The 27,609-nt window shown below is 34.4% G+C and overlaps 1 protein-coding gene across 5 annotated transcripts in view; it reads right to left on the minus strand.

The window, feature by feature from the left end:
* The window catches only part of LOC6038405 (anion exchange protein 2), a 149,801-nt gene that overhangs the window by 67,251 nt on the left and 54,941 nt on the right, over positions 1 to 27,609 (minus strand). Inside the window, exon 1 of one of the 5 annotated variants that reach the window (XM_038258972.1) lies at positions 25,280 to 25,853. The exons of 2 other annotated variants lie outside the window; for them this stretch is intronic. In XM_038258972.1, the coding sequence (XP_038114900.1) occupies positions 25,280 to 25,327 (48 nt within the window). In that variant the 5' untranslated portion in view covers positions 25,328 to 25,853. Of the gene's footprint in view, positions 1 to 970; positions 1,099 to 25,279; positions 25,854 to 27,609 lie in introns of those variants that run through there. 2 more of the 5 variants (XM_038258973.1, XM_038258974.1) reach the window with 2 other exon arrangements.

Raw genomic sequence — 27,609 nt, forward strand, 5'->3', positions numbered from 1 at the left:
TAAATGAATGCAAAACAACTGTTAAGGTGTATAATACATTTTGCTAAACTATTTTCATGCAAATGTTGAAACCATAACTTGTTATTTGAATTTTTATTTAATTTCTTTACCCTTTCGACTTCGTTTGCCGTAAAACACATAAACTTCAAAAATAATTCAGATAAATATATAGTACTTTTAATTTAGTTCTGCAAAAGCAAAAAAAAATCAATCATCACAATCCGAAACTTTATATCCTCTTTCCATCATATCGCTCCATAACCTGATTCAATAAAATTAGTTTTTTCCATTTGATTTTTCCCCCGAGACGAAAAACGTCGAAAATACTAATCTGTTCCTTCATCTTTGAGCACTTCTGATGGCCAATGGTCCACGGTCAACACGCGGTAGCGCCAGCAACGCTATTGATTAATTAATAAACCGCGAGCTGAGCGGCAAACGCGCTCCCCACCATCAATAACGAAACCATGCTGGTTTTAGCAACTCGACATTTTCCCCTGAGGCCTTGCTCGATTGATGTCCGCTAGGTTCGATGGGTCATTTTTGGAACGTCGCTTTGCGGTCCAGTTGCGCGCAAAATGGTCATGTGGAAATGCTTCCGATAAATTACACAAATCTCATTCAATTAATCAAAACTCCAAGGGGGCAGCACTTCGTGTTGTTTTTTTTCTTTTTGTGGCTTTTCCAGCCTCGCAGATTTTCACTTTTCCTTGGGGCTAGGTCACTCTCATCCTTTGCCAATCCTCTCACCAGAGGGGGCCCCTCTTTTCTTCTTCAGGCTTTACGACAAGGATTCACATTCCGCAGGATGCTGCACTGACAATTGGACCATTTTTTAACGCTTTGACACTGACACTGGCTCCCAAGGACCTTGCCCTGGTGATATTTTCGGCAAACTGTGTCACGGGCAAAAAAAGGACTTTCCCCCCCGTTTCCTCTCACAATCACCAACCCACCCACCCACACGCACCTCGTGGTTCCACCGCACGCGAAACAACACACGCTACGACGACGACGAGGACGATGTCTACCGGGCAAAGTCACAGTCATTTCTGATGCGCGTCCCCGGAAAACGGGACGGGAAAAATCTGTTTTTCCAACGACGACGGCGGAGGTCACACGACTCTCGGAGTAAATGGTGCGCTGCTGCTCTCAGTGTCGCCTCTCTTGGGTGGCGAATTTTCCACCCCCGGAGTGTTGATTAGAGGAGAGGAAGTACTGAACTGGAGAGAGTGGAATGGTTTGCTGGAACTTTTTGGCATGTTTTGTGGTTTTGGGCAGGGTAGGAATGGTTGTGGAATCGATGTGGTGTTCAGGGTCAAAAAGATTTTTCAGATTTCTTGTTTCTCGTTACAAAATTGTTTACTTTTCCTTGAGTTAAGGTTTTTAACTTTGTTTATTTGATACATTTTATAGTTAACAAGCCTTTCCCGACAAACTTCGTTCTGCCTTTTTTCGTTTGTTGACGTTTTGAACTTTTTTGCTTTTTCAGCCTCCTGTGATCAAAATTTGATTTTACATAATTTCTGGAGCAACATTTGAAAGGGGCGGTACGACATTGCTCTTACGGCCTTTCGTCCCATTAAAACGCGTGTAATGAAAAGCAGTAAGAGCAATGTCGTACCGCCCCTTTCAAATGTTGCTCTGGATTTTTCCCAAACAATCTGCAGATTTTCCGGAATCGGTTCCAGAGTGGCCAAAGTTGCCACTTTTTGGCGTAAGAACCTTCTTTGGACTTATACGAACCCAACGCAACAAAGAGCACCTCGATCCGACGTTTCGTTTTGAATTGATTCGCGTTCGAACAAAACCGTCGAATTTTTTTTATATACATACGAATTTTTTTATATCTATAGATATATATAGAGAAGACGCATAATAATAATCTAAACATCTTTTAACTCAATTTTAATTGTTGTTTTGTTGTATTTAAACTTTCTAAAATCATCTGTTTATTTTTTTACTATGGCGGATTGCATTCTGCAAAAAAAAAAGCTTTCGTGCATCAAAATATTTTTTTTTATTAAAATTCTTTTTTATGTTTTTATATGCATATGCTTTCAAATTTACACCTAAATGCCAAGCTCGAGAAAAAGGATGAATCTTCATTTAAAAAATAAGGTCCGTACAGTTCTCAGCCTTCAAACTCGTTCTGATAATAATTTCCATGTCCAATGGAAGCCATTAAAATATTTAAACATTGTGGTAAAATATCATAGCATTTTTTACAAATATTAACTGCACTTTTAGTTTTAAGAAAATAAATTATGAATATAGAATTAAATAAACAAAAAGAAATAATCAATGTTCAAACCAATATAAAAATCACAATTTTAGTGAAATTACAACGATTTTTTCTTGAAATTATTAATATTTGAAATCAGCATTTAACGTCATGATTCGAATTCCCGGACGCTTCGAAACCCGGACACTTCATCTTGTTTTATCAATTATTTGGATATAAGTTCACATAAGGAATGTCAAAACTGTGTTATTTGATGAATTCTAACATCAACTTTCATTTAAAGTTTGTTTGAACGCTGTAGGTAATGTCAAAACAATTAAATAAAATAAAATTATAAGAATACCAAAAATGCGAAACATTTCACGTGAAATATTTCATAGGCGTCCGAAGCACCGGGAAAGCAAAGCAAAATTTATAGTTTTGATTTCCTTAAATTCTAGCAAATTTTTATATAAAACATCGATTGTTTTGATGTTAACAGCTTATTTGAGACCTAAAGAATGCAATTCACTAAAATTTCAGTCCAAATTTGTGCGATTCATTAGCAAAAACGAGTGTCCGGAATTCGAAGCAAAAGTGTCCGGATTTTGAATCAGCTTTTATCAGTGTCCGGGATTCGAAGCACAACAAGTCATTTTAATTTTCAAATTCTGATGAAAAATTGTTAGAAAAGACATATTTTGCAGGCATTCTCTTAAAATTGACTGTTTGTACTACATCCTGATGATATTCCTACATTTCCAACTTATTACATGATTTTTTGCCAGCTATAACAAAAATGATATGCTACTAAGTGTCCGGATTTCGAATCATGACGTTACTTAGTTGATCAATTGCGATTTTTTTTACATTTTTGAACATTTTTAAAATACAAATGCACTCATTGCTTCGAAATCAGAAAAAAAATTAAAACTTCCTTGAAACACCGTAAAATTCCGTGAAATTTTATAATTTGCAAACATCAATGTAGCAACCCCAAGCAACACACTTTGTCAGATAAACGTATTTCCTAACTGGTTGTATAACCGATCGGCCTCGTTACTACAACTTTTTCTACAACTCCTGTGCATTGGAAAAAGCGCACTTTTTTCTGTTGTATAACTTGCCAGAATAAAATGCAAGTTATCAAAGTAAGTTGTACAAATGTATTTGACAACACTGTGCTAGCTAACAAGAGATTCAACGAAAAAAAGGGGCGTGGATAACGGCTGTGCTGTCAAATCAAAGCGCACACTGAAAAGCAAAGATAGATTGAAAACAGTTGTCTAACCGTTACCCAACTTACATGTAAATAAACAGTTCTTATTAGAATTTCAATCAACGACGAAGCCAATAAGAATAGTATCTCTGACTATTTTGGTACGCTTGTTTCTGCCTGATTTATTTAGAAAAAATAGAAATTGTATTTAAAAAAAACAATCATTTCGCGCTCTCTACTGTGATTCTTGTGAAACCCTCTCTTCATGGCGAACTTTTAGATTTTCCTTTTTTGATGAACTTCGTCTTTTCCAAGATTCGATCCGATGACTTCGACGATTTGTTGTTATCCCCACGGCAGGTCCAGGCGCGCTTCCACATCTCTCCACGAGGCTTCATAGTAAACAGGCTGGCCTAAACGTCAATAAGAAGGCTGCTGTCAGCTATGTTACACAGCAGTGAGCTATACAACTTAACTCCAGAAAAGGCTGTCATTGGGAATTAAGTTATATAAGTTTGTTTCAAGTCAGTTTGTGTAACACCATTATGTAACTTTGTTATAACAAACCGTTTCAACTGTGATTTCGATTACCGTACCACGGAGTAACATTGAAAATTGGTGTGATTTTAATTTGTTGTTTTCTCTATCATGAACTCCGTAGGCTGATATTTTTTGTAGCTTTTACCGGTGATATGTAATCGTTCAACAATTAAAATTATTGCAATCTTCGATAAATAAACATTATTGAAACTCTAAAAACCTCACGTACAAATTTACACCACCTAACAACACGCAATGTCAAGTTGAATATGTTTGTTGATTAGCAGTTATATAACCTATTCTCCGATAACATTTGTGTAACAAAGCGAGAAAACCTAAGGTTATTTATAGAATGATTGGCCACGCCCATTTTTCAGAAGATGCCGTCTCATGACAATGTTAGATAAGCAGTGAAACAAACAGTGCAATATTATTCTTATTCAACAAACTGTTTTCGAGGAAAACATTGCAGATGAGCGAACAGCATCTTGGCATATCAACATTTTGACGTTTAATTACAGCTCATGAAAGCGTTTTCGACTGAAATCAAGTGATAAATACCTCAAACGGCAGTGAGCAAGCAAGTTTCTATCGAAGGTGTTCCAAAATAAGTTGTTTAAACAGTGTAAATCAGCAAATTGGATGGAGTTAGAAGCGAGTTCTAAACCTCCCGATAGTTACATAAGTCAGTTATACAAGCAGTGAAACAAACTGTTATTTAAGTTATGTTCACTTTTTTCTCGTATGTTTATCAAAAACAATTGTCTAACTATTATTCAACAGTCGACAAGTTATGAGTGCTACTTGGGAACAAGTATTTCATCTGGAAAGCTCCTAATGAAAAATATATTAGATTTTATTTGAAAAAAAAAGGAAAACATACATTAAACAATATTGCTACAACATTCTCAATGAATCAAATGCTATGAATACATGAATGAAGTTATTAATCAGAAAAAAAGAAAATATTTCCGGAGTTATCAAGTTATCAGTTTAATAATGGGTAAAATCATTGCAGTTATTTTTATAACAAATGTGATTTTAGATGTTTTTCAATCAAAGATTTTAAAATTTCTTTAACAAGTATGTTGTGTTTGGAGGAAGCAATCAGGATTTAGAATAAAATTATTGAAGTAAACATTAATTTTGGTTCATTATAATATTTTTTGATCTTAAAAATCAGCCTTCTTTAGAATATTGGAAAAAACGATTCTAAGTCCTGTGATTTTTATACGAAACTAGATAATTTGGTAGAATGTGGTGGAAATTGGAAATTCGCAGGTTTTGTTTTTTCTTTGAAAGATATTGATACAGATATTTTGGATTCTTGATTTTTTCTAATGAAAACTAGTTGAAAACTTTGCAGAATGTTAGAATATTTCGGAATGTCCAAAATATTTTTAGTTATATTTACCATTTTGGCTAGACAAGAATTAAAAAATGTAGAATAAATTAAATAGAAGTGAATCAGAGAGCATTGTTGAGCCTTATAAATCGAATATTAAAAAAAGTACAATGCAAAGTGTTACCATGCGCTTGCCCATTCATATATTTTTAAATGTATATTTAGTTTACTTTTTAATGATTTTAAAAAGATCAAACTAGTTTCATATTTTTACTCTAAGATTTTCTAATAAAAAACGAAGTTGACTTTATAGCTGTCGGCCACCATTGCTAGTACCAACCACTAGTGTCTTCATTTTATCTACAAGGACTTCGCCGCCTTGGGCTCCTAAGTGTATGAAAGTATGGCACGGAGCGACGGCGCCGAATACCCATATTTACACAAAGAATTTTAAAGCGCCCGCCGCGGGATTCGAACCGGCGACCTCTGGATTGTGAGTCCAGTGCTCGGTTCGATTGAATCACACGGGCGGGATTTTCTAATAGCGTCACGTATAAATTGGCGAAGATTTTTTAAAATTTATTGCAGATTATTATAAAATGTGGTATAAATAGTACATTCTTTACTTTTAACATTAGATTTTCAAGGTTTTTCTTCAAAATATTTCAAAATCCTTGGAATTTCCATATAATTGGGTGTATTAAAATTATGATTTCCGTGACAATTTCAATTTTTGAGCGTGAAAATTCATCAAGCCTAAATATTCGGCCTGAGAATAAAAACAAAAACAATAATAATCCAGACTACACTTTCCGAAGCAGTTATTTCGCTTCGCGCAGCTGAATGACCTTGTAAAATACAATCACTACAAACAAAAATGACTTATATGGGGTCGCTGAAAACTCAAATTTAATATTTTGAAAATAAGTAGGAGATTTAGTATTTTATGAAATAAGTTGCAAAAAGATTGCGAAAAGAAAAGATGAGTCGGACGAGGTTTTCTTAGTTGGATAAGTATGTTTTTGCTAAAAAATCAAGCTTTGTTGAATACTTCATTTATTTCACTCCCGGAAAGCACCCTTTGAAAAGGATTTTTTCACTGAAAGTCTGTTTCCCCGCTTGAATGTTATTTGCCGTCAATATAAGTGTCATTCAAAGTTGCAAAGTTGAACTTTGCAGCACTCAAATGGATGCTGAAAAGTAATTTTCGGTACTGTTATTATTGTCGATAGAAAGAAGGCCGTTTCGTCATTCGAGAAAAATAGGTAAAGTCAGTAACAAATTCTGAAATAAATGGCAAAAAAAACTATTTGACGGAATAGGAAAAACAAATTAATATACTGAATAAACGATATCAGTAGAATTTGAACGATTTTCGTTTAATTTAGAAACAAAATTTGCTATTATCCATTGGTTTTTTTACATTAACTCAAGATTTAGAATTTATTTTGAATGAAATAAAAGAATAATATATTATTTTTAATGGATTAATTATCTCCCAATTGAAAAAAAAAACTAAGTGCATTTCAAAAATATATCATAATGAACAAACAAATGAATCCAACTCTATTACTAATATATCCAACAACAGAAAAAAAACAGAGATTGACAACACTTAAAAACTGCTCATCCCCAACAAATCTACCTCACTGTCACACGTGAGAAAAACGTGCGTTTCGACGTGCTTCGGAAAACTCTCTCCTTCACTTTGTCAGAGAAAATGAGAGCAAACTCTCCATATTTTGGGCACCTCAGTGAGCGACTCTTCCTTCTCAGAGCAAAAATTTCCCACATTTTCCTCTCCACCAAAAAATGAGCGAGAATATTTTCGTTTGTTTTTGTTTGGCCTCAACTCCTCGGCAGTTCATCCACCCCTCAAAACCCGGCCAGGGGCAATCTCCCCTCCTCTCCTGAGTTTTTTTGGACGCCAAGGTGGCTGAAGTTCAATGTTTACCCGTTACTCACTCTCCAACGAACCGCGGGTTCTACGCGGCCTATGAATGAGTGCTGGCGCTGTGGTGTGGAGGCTTCTGTGCGAGTAATGCGATCCACGTGGCCACAGGACGTATTTGGGGGGTTTCGGGATACAGGGTTAAGAGGGTGGCAAGGTGCGTTGTAGGCATATAGGACGACGACTCAAGTTTGGCTTTTTGGGTGTGGGAGGGGGTACTTTGCATGCTCGATTGAATGGAAGTGAGAAAATATCAGAATCAATTATGATACAGTTGTTTAAATATGGGTGAATGGTTGTTCATAAATTCCATGAATAACTGATGATTTGAAGGATATATTTCTTATGATTATGAAAATTATTGATAAAGAAAATATGTCGAACAAGAAATATTTTCACTCCCAAACCTAATAAAACGTTCAATTAAAGTCCACCCCATCAATCACTTATGCTCCCATGAGGAAATATGGAAATATCGTTGCCAGCTGTCAGCTGTCGTCCTCGCACACTTTCACAAACTGAATGATGGTGTTATAATTCAATTATCACCGTCTCTCTTCGTACACGTTGATTGGAGAACAAAACAGGAATCTCAAATTTAATGCACTTACTCACAGAGGAGCATAAATGCATATTTGACCCATGTGAAATTCTGTTACTTTGAGTTATTTGGACCAAAATACTAGGATCCGAGAATACCCAACTGAATGGACTTTCGTTCTGTCGATTCAGAAATAAAATTTCGAGTCGTTAGAAGTGGAAATGTTTCATCTGAATAAAATAAACGAAAAATTTGCCGATTTCATAAAACTTTATAAAGTGGAAATGAAGGACTAGTATGCATTTATTGTAACTGGTTGAATAATTCATTAAGCTCGTTTTTTTTATTAATTAAAAATGCACATGACATAACTATGTTTTTGTTGAGCATCAAGCTAAATCTGGGAATACCAGATTTTTTAAGTTTCTTTGTTTTAGATTTTAACAGATTTTTCATTATTCGCCAATTTGAACAAATTTTTTATTAAAATGAAGGAGTAGAACATAAAATTAAAAAATACTCCTGCATATTTTATTGCATTCAAATGTGAATAAAAACTTTTTCAAACTTATTGCGCAAATCCCACTAACTTGGACTTCGCACTAATTTATTGCTATCGATCGCACTATTGCGACTTGTCAAACAGGCTTGGAAAATTTCAAATTTCCTAAAAAAATGATCAAAGCGAGCCGAGGTTACCCGCTTGTTTTTCAGCTCCCAAGTAACTAAAATGCTTCTACTTCTTAGCAGGTTTTATAAAAGATTTAAAATTTGCTACTCGGTGTTGTGATGATATTGAACAAAACTTTAAAGATTTACGATAGAAATCTCTTAAAAGTATCTTCAAGAGCACTTTAGAAGCATGACACATAGTTTTATGCCACTCTTCGTTGTTTGACTTGAAGTTATCCCAGAGAGGTTATTTTTAAGACCATTTTACATTGCCAAAACTGCCTTAAAACTGAACTAAAACTTCTCCGTTTAATGAAAGCATAATTCAAGAGTCTTTGAACTTGATCTGTCAAATCACTGAATATTCGTACAGTCAGTCAGTTTAGTGACCTCTCCGACACGCAAAATCGGCACGACGCATCCGGACCAGAATTAGGCGTTTCGAGAATGGAGAAAAATGTCCCGCGGAGTGCTAGTGTTTTTATTGGTTTCGTGTTGATTACTGTGACTAAAAATGTTCGTTATTTCAACTTTTTTTTCCCTGTGATTTTTTTTCGACAGGTGCTGGCCAAAGAAGCCCACCCGGTTGAGGATCTGGATGCCGGAGCGTGCCGCGAGCTCCTGTCCGGCGCCCAGGGCAAACTTTCGTCGGCCTCTACTGATGTGGAACGCGCCGAGGCTGAATTGCCGTTGAAGTGGCCAAGGCTCTCGTCAAGGCTGTCGAATAAGGTGCGAGCAAAACACCAACCTGCCGGTGAATCCGTGTCCAGTACCCGTCCTTACATTTAGATTCAAGTGCGAGATCAGTGTTTTCTTCAAAAGTCGCGGCCGTTCAATGAATAAATAAAAGATTTGAAAAATAATTAACACCATTGTTTTAATCCAACGACAAAAAAGCATTTCCAAAAATCTTTTTTCGGATCTACCTCCTGCAAACAAATATGTGCATGCGCTACGGTCGCAATACTACGCGTTTTACTCTGCGATAAAACCGCATTAAAGCTTACTGCAGTCTACATGTTCTTACTTAATCTTGAACAAGAGCTTCTCAAGAAACATAGCTCTAATAACTGCTTTGAGTAAGAGAGAATAGATTTGATGAGATCAGCCATATTAACATGAAAAATAACGCCCAAAAACGGAAGCCATGTTGATTTTTCTGCTGATGTAGAATTAATTGTTCCGTTAAAAATTACAAATCATAGTAATTTTGAAAGATTCATACCTTCGATGCATATTTTTTCGAGGCATCTAAGAAAATTGATCAGTGAAATTTTTATGGCAAGAATTTTACGATAAAAATGGCTGCGTAAAGTCACAGTTATATTTATTTGGTTATTATAATATTATTATCGGTGTAAGCTTAAGTTCATCGGCCATTTGAGAATTAATTTCGAAAAGATTAAATGGATTTCACGAAATACAATTCAGAACTGGTTTTTCTTCGACAAATCTTTTTTATCATCAACGAGAGCAAATAAGTTTAAGTTCACTTTATTACAGTCTTGAAGATCTCTTCTATGATGTTATAAATTTTTGAAGCTTGAGAATAAGTTTTAGAATAGCAATAAAGAGCATTTGCAGATTATTGTAAAAATCAACGTCAAAGTTGCTTAGTTTTAAATTACTCCGCATAAACGCTCTTGATAACCTCCTAAAATAGTCCACTTTGCTCTTAACTCGGGTTTAACGCTGATTTATTGTTGTTCTGGAGAAAGTTTGGCTTTATGATAATTTTTGGCTGAGATAACTTGAATCTATCTTTAAGAAAGTAAAAAAACTTAAATTGTTACTTGGGCTGTCAATCGCAATTTTGAAGTGCGGAAGTCTAGTTTGGTGGAAAATGCGACTGGAAATGTAAATAAACAACAGCTGGTTGCCTAGTTTTTTAAACTCTAGTTGTCAAAAGTGCGAGAGAAAAGTGCGGGCCAAATCCAAGTTACAGTGCAAGGATCAATAAAAAATAAAAACAATTCAAGCATCTCATCTTATTGATAAGTTTTAAATTTTTTACATATTCTGTCGCTTCAATTACCGTCTTATTAATAATTGTTAGATTTTCGTATATGCACCATATTTGATATGGAACTTGACCAGATGCTATTATTTTTTTACCTGGTAATAATGATTTCTGTAATGAAACATTTGTTGTTTAATCATATCTAATACTTCCGAAGCTTGGTTAACAATTGGTTATTTTGCATGTCAAACATACCTGGAAAAAGAAAATAAAAAAAAATAGTTAAAAAATCATTCACTATCACTCAAATCACTATGGTTGCATTGTTTTTGCCAACTACCGTATTAAGGGTGACGTTAAACTTGGGGTAATTTTGAGCTGATGTATTAATATTTTGGCAATATAGAAGAACTAAATAAAACAGTTGTTCGGCACAAGCCGAAGTTTTGACCCAGTTTTGTGTTAATTTGCCCAGTGTGCGCAACCCCACCCCTGCAGGGTTGACAGCTAGGCGCTGCCAACCTGACAGAACTAAAAGCAATTAGGTTTTACACCGTGACGTCATTTGACAGCTCGTGTGCACTGTTTACATGGTCTTCGTCGATTGTCGACGAATTTCCCCGAACAAAATCGACGACCGCATCGAACTGTGCTAAGTCCATGTAAACAGTGCACTCCTTTCTAACCTCCAAATCGAGTCGGCGTAAAACCTAATAGCGCGACGACGAGAGTGCCCGCGCTTACGAGCAAGAAAGCAGTAAGTCGTAAGGAAGATCGCGAAGAACCAGTACGTAATCTTGTATACACAGCAAAAAATCCGATGGTAAAATCGCATGCAAAAGCATGCACATCACCTTCGTCAAAATAAACACTTAATATTACACACTGCATGTACAATTTTTGCAAACGCAAAAAAAAAACTTGCAACCGACGGGATTCAAACCCAGCACCAACAGTAAGGACTGGCGCCTTAGCTCACTCGGCCATCAGACCAATGAAACGTTGTTAGGATAAACGCATATATGAGCTTGACATTTCGGTCAAGTAGGTTTCCCATACTGACGGGCTACATATTTCGGGGTGTAAAATTACATAGAATTGCATGAAATAGTGCAATATTTATTTTACACCCAGGCCTTTTACACGCAGCTGGATTACTACTTTTTTAGCTGTGTATAGATCGGAAACAGAGAAAATTTTGTGAAGAGAAGTGAATTTCCGCGTGTTTATTCTTGTCTGAAAAGTGGTCCCAAAAATCCAGTTGAGTGTTTACAGTCCGCTCAAATCGAAATCGTTCACCTCGCCAAAAACCGTTGCCAGGAGCCGCAACAACAGTCTCAATTTTTTTGATGAATATAAAACACGATTTCTTCTGGAATGCATTTTGCTATATCTAGGAAACACTTTGTTTATTCAGAGTCGAATTAAAAAAATCAAAACTTTAATATATATTTTTGCTAACTTCAAATCAAATAATAAAAAATAAGAAAAAGCAGCGTTCCCTATTTTTTGTTTATTCAAGGTCAAACGCGTTTTTCTCGAAACGTCAATAAGCGACGTGCGACAAGATCGCACGACAGCGTCGACTTGAAATCTTTTCTTACCGAAACCAACCGAGACTTCTATAACATGAAGCTTCATAAAATAACTGTTATACATTCAAACAGGACTTTTTCAGAGATATTATTTACATGTTTAAAAGGATTGAGATGAAAATGGATCCTATGAAAAACCTAGGAATAACATAAGTAAACATTAAACTTATGGTCAAATCAGAGAAAAAAGAATTTCTATGTCTATGAGTATGATTTAGCTCAGAAACCATCTAATGAAATATACTTCTTTCAACTGTATTTTCTCAACTAAAATCATTTAACTTCGTATTAATCGTAAGCAAATCCAATCTACCAATCTTACCTTTGAAATTATGAATAAAACTACAATAACAGAAATGTATTAATCGATTGCATTGAAAACCTTAATTAAGGATTTACAATCAAGCTTCATATGGTGAGCGTGCTCAACCGCAATATTTTGTTCCAAGAACCGCACAAAAGAACATTGCTTCATATTTCGCCATTCCTTTGGCATTGAGAATTTTTTTCATCCCTCAGCAGCGCAAAACAATTCGCATCCGTTTCGCTACAAAACATCCGAAAGTCACGAGAGAAATGTGTCCCTCTTGTGAGGGAAAAAGAATAAAAAAATGAATAATTTTCATACCCCAACTTCCACCGAAAGCTTTCCCACTCCCACTCCTACACTAGAGCAATCCATCCATCAGGATCCCACGGCGCGATGACAACAGAGATTCTTCCCTTTCCCTTCGCGTTCCGCCACCCGTTCTATCCGGTCGAACGAATCCACGATTTTCCGTTTACACTTGACATTGAAACCCGGGCGCTGAAAAACGTTTCACTTTTGCTCCTTTTGTCCTCGCTCTCTCAGAGTTGAGAGATTTTCCCCAGTCCTGAATTCGCTCTCCCTCTCTCAATTCTCTCGTATTTTCCACCGATGGAGCTCAGCTGTTGTTATCACCAACGTGCACGAAAAGCTACCCAAGTGGAAAACGAGGTCGAATGGCCGATATACTACCGTGCTTTACGATCTTCATCAATTTTTCATCTTTTTTTGCTGCTGTTGTGTTCTTTTTCTTGGGAAAATTTCATTTTCCCATTGTTCTGGGAGAGTCGCTTTGATGGCAGTCCTAGGTCGAAGTCCACAGGCCATTACGGGCGCGGAGAGGCAAAGGTCTGAGTGTAATCTTTCGTGGTTGTTTGCCGTTTTTCGAGCAAGAGTGCTTTCGTCCTTCGTTTGGTGGGGGGCAGAGCAGATTTGATTTGTGTGTAGTCTGACTGACGACTTGCGATTGAGATTTCTAGATGAAAGACACATGACGAGCCGTGGAACGTGTTCTGGCATATTGATGGTTTTTTACACTTTTGAGCAGTTCTCTACGGAATCGGTCTTTTTTCTTTAATTTTAATTTTTGTATTTTTTAATCCGGCTGAAACTCTTTTGGTGCCTTCGGTATGACCAAAGAAGCCATTTTGTATCATTAGTTTGTCCATATAATTTTCCATACAAATTTGGCAGCTGTCCATACAAAAATGATATGTGAAAATTCAAAAATCTGTATCTTTTGAAGGAATTTTTTGATCGATTTGGTGTCTTCGGCAAAGTTGTAGGTATGGATATGGACTACACTGAAAAAAAATGATACACGGTAAAAAAAATCTGGTGATTTTTAATTTAACTTTTTGTCACTAAAACTTGATTTGCAAAAAAACACTTTTTTTAATTTTTTTTATTTTTTGATATGTTTTAGAGGACATAAAATGGAGGGCCTCGTGGCACGGTGGTTAGCGGCTTCGGCTGCCGATCCCCAAGTTGCTATGGGGCGCGGGTTCGATTCCCGCCTTATCCTCCTGGCCTTCTATCGGATGGGGAAGTAAAACGTCGGTCCATTTGCGTAAAAGAGGTTTTGGGTGACTCACCACACATAACCTTCGGACGCCTAGAAATGAGCAGAAACTTGCAACAGAGACCACAAAAGACCCGGGGGTCGTTAAAGTGGATTACTTTGCTTTTTTTTTTAGGACATAAAATGCCAACTTTTCAGAAATTTCCAGAATGGGCAAAAAGTCTTTGACCGAGTTACGATTTTTTGAATCAATACAGATTTTTTCAAAAAATCAAATTTTGGTCGCAAAAAATTTTCAACTTCATTTTTCGATGTAAAATCAAATTTGCAATCAAAAAGTACTTTAGTGAATTTTTGATAAAGTGCACCGTTTTCAAGTTATAACCATTTTTGGGTAACTTTTTTGGAAATAGTAACAGTTTTTCATTTTTTAAAAATAGTGCCCATGTTTGCCCACTATTGAAAAAAATATTTTTGAAAAGCTGAGAAAATTCTCTATATTTTGCTTTTTCGGACTTTGTTGATACGACCCATAGTTGCTGAGATATTGCCATGCAAAGGTTAAAAAACAGGAAAATTGATGTTTTCTAAGTCTCACCCAAACAACCCACCATTTTCTAATGTCGATATCTCAGCAACTATAGGTCCGATTTACAATGTTAAAACATGAAACATTTGTGAAATTTTCCGATCTTTTCGAAAAAAATATTATCAAAAATTTTAAATCAAGACTAACATTTCAAATGGTCATAATATTGAATGTTTGGCCCGTTTGAAATGTTAGTCTTGATTTTAAATTTTTGATAATATTTTTTTCGAAAAGATCGGAAAATTTCACAAATGTTTCATGTTTTAGCATTGTAAATCGGACCTATAGTTGCTGAGATATCGACATTAGAAAATGGTGGGTTGTTTGGGTGAGACTTAGAAAACATCAATTTTCCTGTTTTTTAACCTTTGCATGGCAATATCTCAGCAACTATGGGTCGTATCAACAAAGTCCGGAAAAGCAAAATATAGAGAATTTTCTCAGCTTTTCAAAAATATTTTTTTCAATAGTGGGCAAACATGGGCACTATTTTTAAAAAATGAAAAACTGTTACTATTTCCAAAAAAGTTACCCAAAAATGGTTATAACTTGAAAACGGTGCACTTTATCAAAATTTCACTAAAGTACTTTTTGATTGCAAATTCGATTTTACATCGAAAAATGAAGTTGAAAATTTTTTGCGACCAATATTTTGATTTTTTGAAAAAATCTGTATTGATTCAAAAAATCGTAACTCGGTCAAAGATTTTTTGCCCATTCTGGAAATTTCTGAAAGGTTGGCATTTTATGTCCTCTAAAACATATCAAAAAATAAAAAAAATTAAAAATAGTGTTTTTTGCAAATCAAGTTTTAGTGACAAAAAGTTAAATTAAAAATCACCAGATTTTTTTTACCGTGTATCATTTTTTTTTCAGTGTAGTCCATATCCATACCTACAACTTTGCCGAAGACACCAAATCGATCAAAAAATTCCTTCAAAAGATACAGATTTTTGAATTTTCACATATCATTTTTGTATGGACAGCTGCCAAATTTGTATGGAAAATTATATGGACAAACTAATGATGCAAAATGGCTTTTTTGGGCATACCGAAGGCACCACAAAAGTTTCAGCCGGATTAAAAAATACAAAAAAAATCGAATGACCGAAACCTCAGAGAATTGCTCTTTTGTACTATATTTGCTAGGATTTGTATCGAGAGATTGCAAGGGAGCCCAACAGAATCTGAATGGTGTTTAAACCTTATTTATTTTAGATTTATTACATTATAACAAAATAAATAAATAAAGGAAATTTTGCTCCGCGGATTTTTTATTTCTCATTTTAATATTTTTAGTATTTTTAGTGAAATTTTAGTTAAAAATGTGGATAGTCCGGGAAGTGGAGAGTCGGTTTTTGAATGCTGGATTGAAGAGGCACTAAGGAATATCAAATTGGTGGTGGAGAAAAGTGTAGTTTCCGACTGATGAGCGTCGTCTTTGGCGTTGGAATTACGGTGGCAGCTTTGGACACATCTTCGGTTTTCGGCTCGGAGTGTTTCTGGGGCTCAGGGTTTTTGTGCTGGAACACATCTAGGTTCCATAAAAGTGGAAATTGTGATTTTGTGAATTAGAGTTCTTTGATGAAGCTCAACGCAAAGAAAACAGAAGAAAAGGACCTATACTAAGAAGCAGAGCCTTTAGAAGCTGTTGGTGGAAAATCCGGAGCGGTAGAACGGCTGTTTTGGTTCCTGTTGTCCTATCCCGGTGAGCTCTTTCCATTTTGGGTCCTTATTTAGTGTTCATGTATTAATTACATAACAGAAAAAAAAAATATTTGAAGTTGTTGTTGTCAATGTCATAGCAACGTTCTTTTTCCCGAAACTTATAATTTCATGGCTAACTTGTTATTCATTGAAATAATTATTTCACTTTTCTGTGTTTTTTTACGTTCCCCAATCTAATTTGTGCCAGAAAAAGCTTAAGTTTGGTTATTATTATTTTTTTCATAGCCTGATGGATGTTTCGAAGTTCTTTTTCGTTTTTTTAGTTTTAGTTTGAGATCGCTACTTCTTCTTTTAACTAAATACTTCTAAACGGTTTATTTTATGGGTTTCTCAACATATATGTTGTCACACAATGGTGTGAACAAAACATTTTTAAAACCTTCACTTCTGTTTTCTATAATCCAGTTAAAATTTTAACTCAACAGTTTTTGGATCCATCTGGTGTACATACGAATATTCTATGAAGCTTTGTTTAGTTTTAGATATAAATCATAACATTAAATTTCAGCCCCGCTTTTGGAACTATCTTAGAGATTACAAAAATATAAATAAATTAAGATATATCTGTTGTTATTTTCCAATTTTGGCATCAATAACGTTTTGGCTAAGTTGTTGTTGTTTGTTGATTTTATTTGAGAAACATTAACCCTGTGGGTCATTCGCTTCCGTTTTTTTAAGTGTTCCAAAATTAAACTAACACATTAAATGTATAGCGCTTTTAAAAAAATTCACATTGACAATAGTAAAGTAGTTTGCCTTCAATTTTAATTCAATCTTTCTTTTCTTAACGAAAATTCAAAGCTAATGCTGCCAAGATCGGGACAGATTATAACATTATATTGAAATCAAGTCTTGACAACTGCCCCGATTGAAAAAAAAAAACTATTATTTTTGTTTAATAATCCATTTAACCTTTTAAACTTTCAGTTTTTGTATCCACCTGGTGGCTAAATTTTAATGTATTTTATAAATTATCTTGGATAAGTAACAGGAAATAATGTTTGCATTGATTTTCAGGAATACTTTCGGAACCATCTGGGAGACTTTCAAAATAAAATATTTAAGTAGTTATTTCTTGTAATCTCTTGGTTTTGGAATCACTAATATTTTTGGATAGTATTTTCCAAGATATAATAAATCATTTGGATAAATTATCCTTTTTAAGCATTTCTGATAGTTATGTATTTTGTCTAGTTTTTTTTTTGAATATTATTTTTGTTTCTAAAGCCAATATAAAATTAGTGTTTCCAAAATTAAGGCAGTTGTTTCAAGTTTAAACCCCTTGACAGCTGTTTTGAAGCTTTTGTCATTTAGCCCCCATTACCATTAGTTTTTTTTTTGTTTATTTTGTTCCACGATCATCAAAATTTTGTTCTTTTTTATATTTTGGTATTATGAATTGTATTGAGTTGTCTTCCCAAAATAAACTTTCCCATATAATTATGTTGATTTTTTAAACTTCTTACTCCGAATTAAACAGATAGAAGCTTCGAAACAACTTGTTTAGTTCTTATTTATTTTGTTGATATTTGAAATATTACTTGTTATACATTATATAACCCCTCATTGCTTTCACTATATTCATTATAATTATTATATACTTATTGCCATACATTTCAAACGCCAAACATCCCCCCAAAAAAAAAATACTAACCCCTCTCAAAAAATAAAATCCCAGGGCCTTCATATATTTTATGGACTGGATGAGGGAGTCGTGGATCGCCTGGCCCAAGTCACATGAATGTTATTGTCTTTTTAATCATATCATAACAAATGGTTGGATTGAGAATGATAATCTTTTAAGGTCCATAAGATATAAGTCGGTTACTAACCAAACCGTCTCAGTTGAAACATACTGTGGTCATGGCCAAGTCCTGCCAAGACGGGGGTACTAATACATACATACATACATACATATAACAAAATAAATAAATAAATAAATAAACAAATAATTTACGGGTATAATTTGAAACGAAATCACAAAAAAATTTCAAATTCAAATTTCAAGTATGATTAAAAAAAACCATGCAGCAAGGTGCTTTATACATGATTGAAGTTTAATTAAGCTTTGCTACTGTCACAAATTGTCCAAATATCAATGAATTTAAGAAATTTAATTTTCTTTATGTTTTACCTCTTTTTCTGAACAGCTAATCGCTTAACACTGCGAAACAAATACTTCGTGAATATCTTAGCATACTCCATCCGTCGAACCGAGTAACAAACGAATATGCTCAGAGAGGAGAGAATCTAATAAAATGCCAGCGCGGCGCTCATTTGGCCTGCACTACCACAGTGCCACAGTGCCGTCAATTTATATTTGGCATGGTGGAAATTGCAGTCAATTGTGTCTTCGATGTTGTGTTATCAACAAAATTGCAAAACATTTTTGATAACATTTATTTCAAGCAGTTTAAAAAATGATCAAAACAAAGCCGATCGCAGACTATTTCGAGTCAGCTTTGAGCGACTCTCTGAGCCATTCGCTATACTGCCCGATTGGAGTGAGAGCAAAGAGAGAGAGAGAGAGTATTCGGTAGCGATTGGTGTGAAATTGACAAATCTCGGATTAGTTTTCAAAAAGCCGTAAGAACCATTGGTAAACAAAGTCCTTTTTACATCGGTATTCGATGTTTCTCACCCAAGAAATGGTGATTTATTTTGGGAAATTTCAAAAGTATAACTTCGAAATGAAACGATATTTCAAGAGGACCACATTTGAGCCCTATTGAAAAGTATGTCTCATTAATCTTAATTGATTCTAAAAAATATCCAAAGAATGAAATGATTGCACTTTTTTTGCTCGCATTGCAATCTTATAAATAGTTTCCGAGGGGGAAAATTTTGTGCCATCATATCAGGACCAACTTTTTTTTTAAATAACTGTTATAAAAAATGAGAATGGAAAAACAACACCAAACAAAAATAATTTTGTTTTTAGTTTTTTTATATGTTTTGCAAAGATTACTATTTTAGTAATCAAGGACCAACACTAAATTGTACATTTTAAGCCTGACATTTTTGTCCATTAAAACACTAAATGAGTAAAAAATCGAAAAAGGTAATCCAACCGATCATGACCTACTAGTTTGCAGGGGACGTCAAATTGATTGGAATAAATATTGAGATACATAATTTTAAATATTTTTGCATGCCAGAAAAAGAATTAAAAATCAAATTGTATGCAATCGTAGAGAAATACTGAAATGTCTGCTGTGATAGCGATGTCTTTATTTTTAAAAAAGAACTTTTTTTAAATAAATTCTTTTAAATTTGCAGAATTTTTTGATGCTGTTAGAAGCTAACTGATACACTATATAACTTTTTAATCAGGCTTGCTTTATTTTAGTAACATTATTTGTTCGACTTATTTGTAAAAAAAAGTAGTTTTTCAAGCTAACAACGAAATAGTTAATAAATGTAGTGTAAATGAAACTAAAGTTTCAGTTATAGTTATGTTGAGATCATTCCCAACCGAGACTCTTCTAACATTTTACATTATTTTTGTTTTAGCAAATTATCAAATTTCTAAGTTCAGGTTAAAAATCGATTTTACAAGTTTATTGAGCATGAGCATGAGCATGAGAGACCACCCATGGTTGTCCTTCTCCGTTGCTGAACAGGACCGTAATATCCCATCAGCACAACTGGTCACACGCTTCAACGATCAAATGATGTTTCCCTTATCAACAGCATGCAAAATCGATTTTACAAGTTTATTATGTTATAAATATATTAAATCGATTTTACAAATATTATTATCAAATTAATATGTTCCATTAGAAAAGATCTCTACACGTGAATAAAAATAACTCAAATGTAGCAACATCAAATTACTGAATTTTCCATACCCCAATATAGAAAACAAATTGTTGATGTTCCCCACCACAAATCATCCCAACTAATAACCTAATCAAGTAAATGGTTTTACTAGCATGTGTACAGGCCGCCGCCTCCTCAGTGACAAATTGGACAGCTTATTCCGTTCAATCCGTTTACTACTGGCAGCACCGTGCAATACACCCAAAACCACAAACACACACACACATCGGCAAACATCAATCATCGCGTGGCGTACTGCATAATTTATACCATAGCTACTACTAATAGAAAACGATAGTGGTGGCGACACTCACCACTTGTCAAACTTTTTTGAACGTGCCAAAAAGAGAAGGGTATTTTTGGTAAGTTTTTTTTTACCATATTAAAATACCTTTTTGAACAATGATATAACAAAATAACTTTAAGTTATTTTTAGACAAGTCAAGCTCTAGTTTATACCAACATGTCTTAGATTATACCTCAAGTGGTTTGCTAAAGACCACAGTTAAAGTGTCTCATCACGATAATGACTTGTTTGAACTGTGAACAATTCCGTACGATAAGTTATGTGTCATTCCGAGGGTTGTTATGTACCGTACCGTACCGTAGAACGTACATTGTGTTGCAGAAACGAGCGCTAGCCTAGCCTAGTCATCGTTGGGTTCTATTGAACCAGAGACATGTGCAAAGAAAAGCGCGACGCAGAACCGGGCAAATAAATACTTGATAAATGTTCGGACGATAAACGGTGCGCGGTACGTGTTTCACGAAAGTGTTGTTATTTAAACTTTCTTAAAAAATTGTTATCGAAATTCTATTATTTATAAATGTGGCAATATGCAATACCACTTTAAAATACTTTATAATATCCACATCTGCTATGCTTCGTGGTCAAACTGCGACGCTTGACATCGCGACACGCCGTCAAGTCGTTACGTGTTTGAACAAGTCACAAGCGCTGTTCAAAATATTGGGTCTCTGAACTAGGTAAAAAAGAACAGGCGAATGCATCCAACGACAAAGAGAAGTTCTGCAAAATATGAGTGAAAACCAATCGATTTGTTCCCCCAAGTTCTTTCACTGCCCATCCATGCAACTGCCATCAGGACAAGGCCAACAAGTGTGATTGGTGAAGAAATTCTTCTATCGAGGCGCTTGTCATGAAAGTATTGTGTGCTAGAGATTAAATATGTATGCTTTAAGTACAAAACAAGCAGCTCTATTGTGTTTGTTTTGGGGATTTACTGAATTCTGGTGCTTGTGAAAATTCACGTTCATATTTTGACGGGTAAGGGAAAGGGAAAATTATGTTGTTCTAATTTTTGAGAACTCAACGATTCTTCCCGAAAACCGGAAATTGATATAAATTGATTTTTGGCTAATACTTTTAGGGGGCTTTTCTACATGACAAATGATGTATCTTAAAAGAGATTTTCTGATCGATTTGAGTCTTCATTCAACAAAGTTGCGGGTTATGAATTATAAATAATAATAATAGTACACTTAAAATAATCTCAAAACCCGGATTTTTTTATTTTATTTTTTTGTTTCAGCCATGCCCCGGTTTTGCACTTCTCCGCTTATGATTCGTTCAGCATGCTAATCCTATGAAAAATCATCCAAACTTAAAAAAAGTTATAGTTTTTTGGAATTGGGATGATGTCAGCTATCCATTGCACTTGAATTTTTATTTTAAAAAATCACAAAATAATTAATTTTTCCTGTATTTTTAAAATGTAATGATTTTCGAAAAATACTCCAAACTTTAGATATCGCGATAAGTGTATCAAATGATCGGAAATTTTACATACATTTCAACAACAGTTATGACACAATTTTGGAAAACACAAAACTTTGTATTTACGAAAAACTACTGAAAATTTCAGTTTTTTTTAATATGGGTATCAGATGATCGAGATATTTTCAAACACTTCGATAACGATGATACTGTTTTGTAAAATACTAAAGAAAATTACAAAAGTACGTGGTCTTATTTTTTTACAATTTTGGCATTAAATACATAACATACATTTCGATAGAAATATTTTTTAAATATACTAAAAAAAAATCACAGATCTACGTATTTTTATCGCTTACTTTTTCAAAAGGTCCTATGTACATAGTAAACCCATGGCGCATTGGTTGTTTTGAAAAAGTACTCTAGTTTTGAAAAAATACTCAAAATTTTAGTTTTTACAGTATGGGTAAGTATAAGTATAACAACTTTTGAAAGTTATGTAAAATTCCCGACCATTTGATCCCCATATTGTAAAATACCAACATTTTTAATATTTTTGTCATAAATACGTAGTTTTGGGAAAAGTCAGAGAATTTAGAACAATATTTTTTTTCGGAATGTATGAAAAATTTCCTATCATTCCATACCCTTATTGTAATAAATTGACATGTAGAGTATATTTTGAAAATACGTAGTTCTGTTAAAATTTTGAGAACTCTCAAAAAAGTATTATAACTTTCGAATGTTATGAAAAATTCCCGATCGTTTGATACCCATATTGTCAAGCAATCATATTTTTAGTATTTATTCGAAAGTATGTAGTTTTGTGAAAATTTTGAGTTAAAAAAAATATATTTTCATCGAAATGCATGACAAATTATCGATCATTTGATACGCATATTGTCTAATACACATGTTTTCAGTATTTTTTTCTAATATGTAGTTTTGTTAAAAATTAGGGTATTTCACAAAAAATATAATAATTTTGGATATTTTTTGGATTAAACAATATATTATCCAAAACCGTTTCGCCTTCCTCGCTGAGTTAAGTCTATACTTCTACTCTAAAAATCTAGAGTTTTGTTTTTAAAAGGACCTATAAACTATTGTCTTCCATATGTTTATAGGACCTATTCAAAAAAAACTCTAGAAATGAACTTTTTTATTAAAGTTCGTAGACACACCTTCATGTATACATATCGACCCAGATTGAAAACTGAACAAATGTCTGTGTGTGTGTGTGTGTATGTGACCAAAATTGTTACTCAGTTTTCTCAGCACTGGCTGAACCGATTTTGCTCAAATTTAGGAATTCGCATTATGAAGTTTCGATCAGTAGTTCAAAAGTTATGTACAAAATGTTTTTTTTTGCATATATCCGGATCTCACTTTAATGTATGTAAACTATGTTCGGATCCATTGTATGACCCATCGTTGCTTAGGTATTCAAAAGACCATTCCAACGAGTCCAAAACATTGAAGATCTGGCAACCCTGTCTCGAGATATGGCTACTTAAGTGATATTTGTGTACTTTTTAATTCCGAATCTAAAAAAAATAAGGAAGGCTCTAACCACATAGGTGGATTAAGTTAGTTTTTCGATCAGTTCTAGTTCAATTTGTAAATTATCAAATTCAAAAATGCTTTTAAATTGTTCATTTGCACGTCCTTTACATGCTCTTTTCTGGAAAACTGTGAAAATTCACTTTTTTTTTATGGAAAAAATAAAAACAAGTGTCGGAGGTTGTGATGGCTGACTATTGCAATCTAACTAGAAATATAGAAAAATATTCAAATTCATTCAAAATATTTTTTAAAAAATTTACTGTTTGACGAGCTTGTCAGCTGCATAACTCCTACACACTTGATGTTAACATTTATCGTCCTATAATAATTATTCAATCAACGTTACTATGCCTTTTGGGAAATTTGATCACATTTAAAGTCACTGAAACCAGCCTTTAGATTAACTGGTCGGTTGAGTTTTTAGTACAGGAATTCCTTCGACAAAGTTGAAGATAATTGACGGCTGTTTGAACCATTTTTCAACTGTTTTGGAAACAAAAATGTTAGGTTAAACATAGGGGAGAGTGGGGAGACTTGATCCCCTTTTTTTGTATCGCACAAAACTCTGTCAATTTTTACAAAACTTTAAACTTTTTGCATGAATTGAAAGCTCAAACATTCATCTATGTTTGGCTTATAAGGGTATTTCATCAGATGAACTCTTCGAATCATGCCAAGCGTTTTAAAAAAATATTTTAAACCGGCATTTTAAAAATGTTAGGGGTAACTTGATCCCCCTTTCAAGATTTTAAAGAAATATTAAGCAAAATGTTTCTTATTTATTCAAATTTTTAATTTTCTATAAGTTACAGCAATTTCACATAAAACCTGAACGTTTGTGTTCAAAATATAACAAATTTGGTTTATAAAATATTTAAAAACTTAAAATATTATTTTTTAGACCAAAATTAAGCATGTTTACAAAAGCTGGAAATTTTTGTTTACAAAACTATTGAAAAAAGGTTCAAACTGCAGTAAGTTATGTACAACTATACTAAAGGAAACTATGTATGAAATATGAATGTATGAAAACCCAGCCCAATTAATTAATCTTGAGGCTGATTCCAGTGACTGTAAAAATGCAGGGATCAAGTCTCCCTAAACGCACCTTTTTAAACAATTGATTGTAAAAATAGTATGACGATAAATTGAACGTCAAATGCGTAAGGGTTTTGGAGTTGATAAGTTTATCAAAAAATTCTTGTATAAAAAATATTTTTTTGAATTATTTTTGAGTGTTTTCTATACATATCAAAACAAAGAAAAAAAGATCTCTTGGAAGTTTTTTTGCAGCTCGTTTTAGAAAAATGTGTGTAACTCAATCTAAACATTTTTTTAATTTTTTTCTTTGTTTTCTACAATGAGTTTTAGTCCATTTTCGTATAACTTTCTAGAACAAAGCTAATTGTTTTACCCACATGCTGACGCGATACAGGCTTGGGATCAAGTGTCCCCGGGGATCAAGTCTCCCCACTCTCCCCTACTCAATTGTGGGCTGAATGTAAACATTCATAATATTTTTCGTATAAAATTTGTAAAATTTTAAACAAACCCACAGTTTTTTTAAAGCAGCTGATCATTTTTTTTATGATTTTCATTTTTAGATTTTAAAAATCAAACAAATAGGTAGTTGCTAAGTTAGAGCTCCAAATTTGGTGCCATTTGGTCAAAAACTGGCCGAAATATGTTAATTTAAAGAATACAAGTTCAAATGTTTGTTGGCAGTGCCACAGTATTTCATCACATTTTGAAATCTATTTTTCATTTTCTGTTTTAAGTTAAAATATTATATTCATGAGAAACACAAACCCATACAACTAAAAGTGTATGGCCAACACCTTTCCTACACTTCCAGCAGGTGTCACACGCAAGGCCATACCCGACAATGCTACATTTCCCTCGGATATCAAATATGTACGAACATATGATGTTCCCGGTTTCCCCACCCCACAATACCTACCGGGAAGGGCACGGCCCTGAACTTGACCAGTGGCGTTATTTTGCTCATGTTGTCCGATAACAAGTTGAAGCAGCACGAAAAAAAAATCACAACGCTGCACTTGACTCAAATTCTCGGCGCGTTATCACACACCCAACACTTTGGGTTATCAGTTTGGAATTAGGTTTCTACTCCAACATCACTGGCACTGGCATTCGGTGGCGCTGGCGACGACGTCGGCACTTGAAGTTGCTTGCACTGTTGAAGTACATTGCGGCCACTCAAATAACACTTTTCGGTCCGGAAGCGGCGCCGGAACGTGACCCACACGCGACCCGCGGACTGAACTTCGGCGTAGAAGTTGACGAATTTCGCTCAGATTTAGTAAAAAAGTTTTCAACAATTTCGTAGAAAGGACTTTTTCTGCGTGCTCAACCCAGCAATGCGTCCATTTCCGGTGCACTCCGCGCGAAAACTGCACAGTCGTGGCCACTGCTGACCGCGGTTATCTGTTGGAGACCTTGCAATATAAATCGGGAGGGTGTGTACGTCGCTCGGTCCAACCCGGTAAAAGTCCGACGAACGACTAAGGGAACCCGGGAATCGTCGTCGTTGGCCTAGTCGTTCGGGGTATTATTTTTTATTCATGTGCATGATACCAGTCCAGGCCAGGCCAGAGTCCAGAAGCAGCTATTTCAGTGTTTTACAAACAGAAAACGATATATAATGACTTTTCGATATTGTACATCTATAACGATGTGTGTCTAGAGAGTATTCTTGATGGAGCTTGGTGGTGGGCAGCTGGGAGGGGGTGGTGGTCAAACGATGATTGTGTTGTGTACATGCACAATGACAGTGACATGTGCTACGGGGGGGTGGGTGGTGGAGAGCTGGGAAAAGGAAAATTGTTGCGTGGAAAACCAGCTGGCAATGCCAGCAGCAAGCGTTATCACGTTTGAGCAGGCACATGTAGGGGTTGATCATTCTCAGCCCAAATGAAGAATTTCCAACTTTTCTTTTGTTGATTTTTTTTTCAAAACTTTGTTTCGTAAAATCGCGATAACTCGTGCTGGTTACTAGCAAACCCCTTATGTTTATAAATAAAAAAAACTGTAATTGTCTTCTCTACAACTATGTAAAACATTGATAGACTCTTAACATAACTTAAAATAACAAGTTGGAAAAAAACATGAAATTTTAAAATAAAAAATTTGGTTCTAAATGAAAAAACTACCTTACTGGGTGATTTCACATTCAAAATGCTTATTAAATTTCCTTTAGAATGACATGTCTCAAAAAAATTACAGTCGAGTAAAGAAAAATTGCTGAATTTTTAATACTATTGTTTTTCTACGAAGAATATGTTTTTTTTATTGTGAGTACGCCATCAAATCGGGCGTCCAATTTTACATAAAATTCCCTTTGACACCAAATTTTCATCTCATCACCATTTCAGGTTGCAAATGATTGAAAAACACGTCTTTTTTCGCATCTTTAAAAAGGGAAGGGGTCTTACCGCCACTCCGTCACGAGATATCAAAAAATGTACCTCGGATTTGTGTTCATATCTGCATATTTTTAAATCAGGCATAACTTTTGAAAAGGTTTGGAATTGAATATTTTCCTTATTTCATGCTTTGGACAAAAAAAAAATGTTTTGAATTCTGATTTTTATTGAAAAGATGAGCAATTCTCTACGAAATCGGTAATTTTCTTTAATTTTTGGTATTTTTTAATTCGGCTGAAACTTTTTTGGAGCCTTCGGTATGCCCAAAGAAGCCATTTTGCATAATTGGTTTGTCCATACCACAATTGTCCATATAATTTTCCTTACAAATTTGGCAGCTGTCCATACAAAAATGATACATGAAAATTCAAAAATCTGTATCTTTTGAAGGAATTTTTTGATCGATTTGGTGTCTTCGGCAAAGTTGTAGGTAGTTGTAGATGTAGATAAGGACTACACTGAAAAAAAAAATGGTTACAAAAAGACTCACGGAAAATGCAGAATGGTATGTCTCTCCTAAAAAAACACAAAAATTATTTAATAAAACTGCTTTTTTTGAAAAGTGGTCTAAACGTCAACATTTTCGAAAACCGATAGTGTAAATCGATTCCCCAGACAATTTTACATAAAAGTCTCCATATTGACCATTGTCCTATGTCCAATCCTTGCGGTTTTAAAAATAAGAATGTTGAAACAATAGGTTTATTGAAGTTTTTTTTTGCAATTTCTATATGACAGACTTGATTTTTCAGACTCGTAAATACTGTTACCGGAAAGCTCGTCCAATTTCCCATAAGTTTGTCTTTTACAGCATTTGAATTGGATGTATGGGCTTACAGATATG

The sequence above is a fragment of the Culex quinquefasciatus genome, chromosome 3 (genome assembly GCF_015732765.1).
Source record: "Culex quinquefasciatus strain JHB chromosome 3, VPISU_Cqui_1.0_pri_paternal, whole genome shotgun sequence".
NCBI classification, from domain to species: domain Eukaryota; kingdom Metazoa; phylum Arthropoda; class Insecta; order Diptera; family Culicidae; genus Culex; species Culex quinquefasciatus.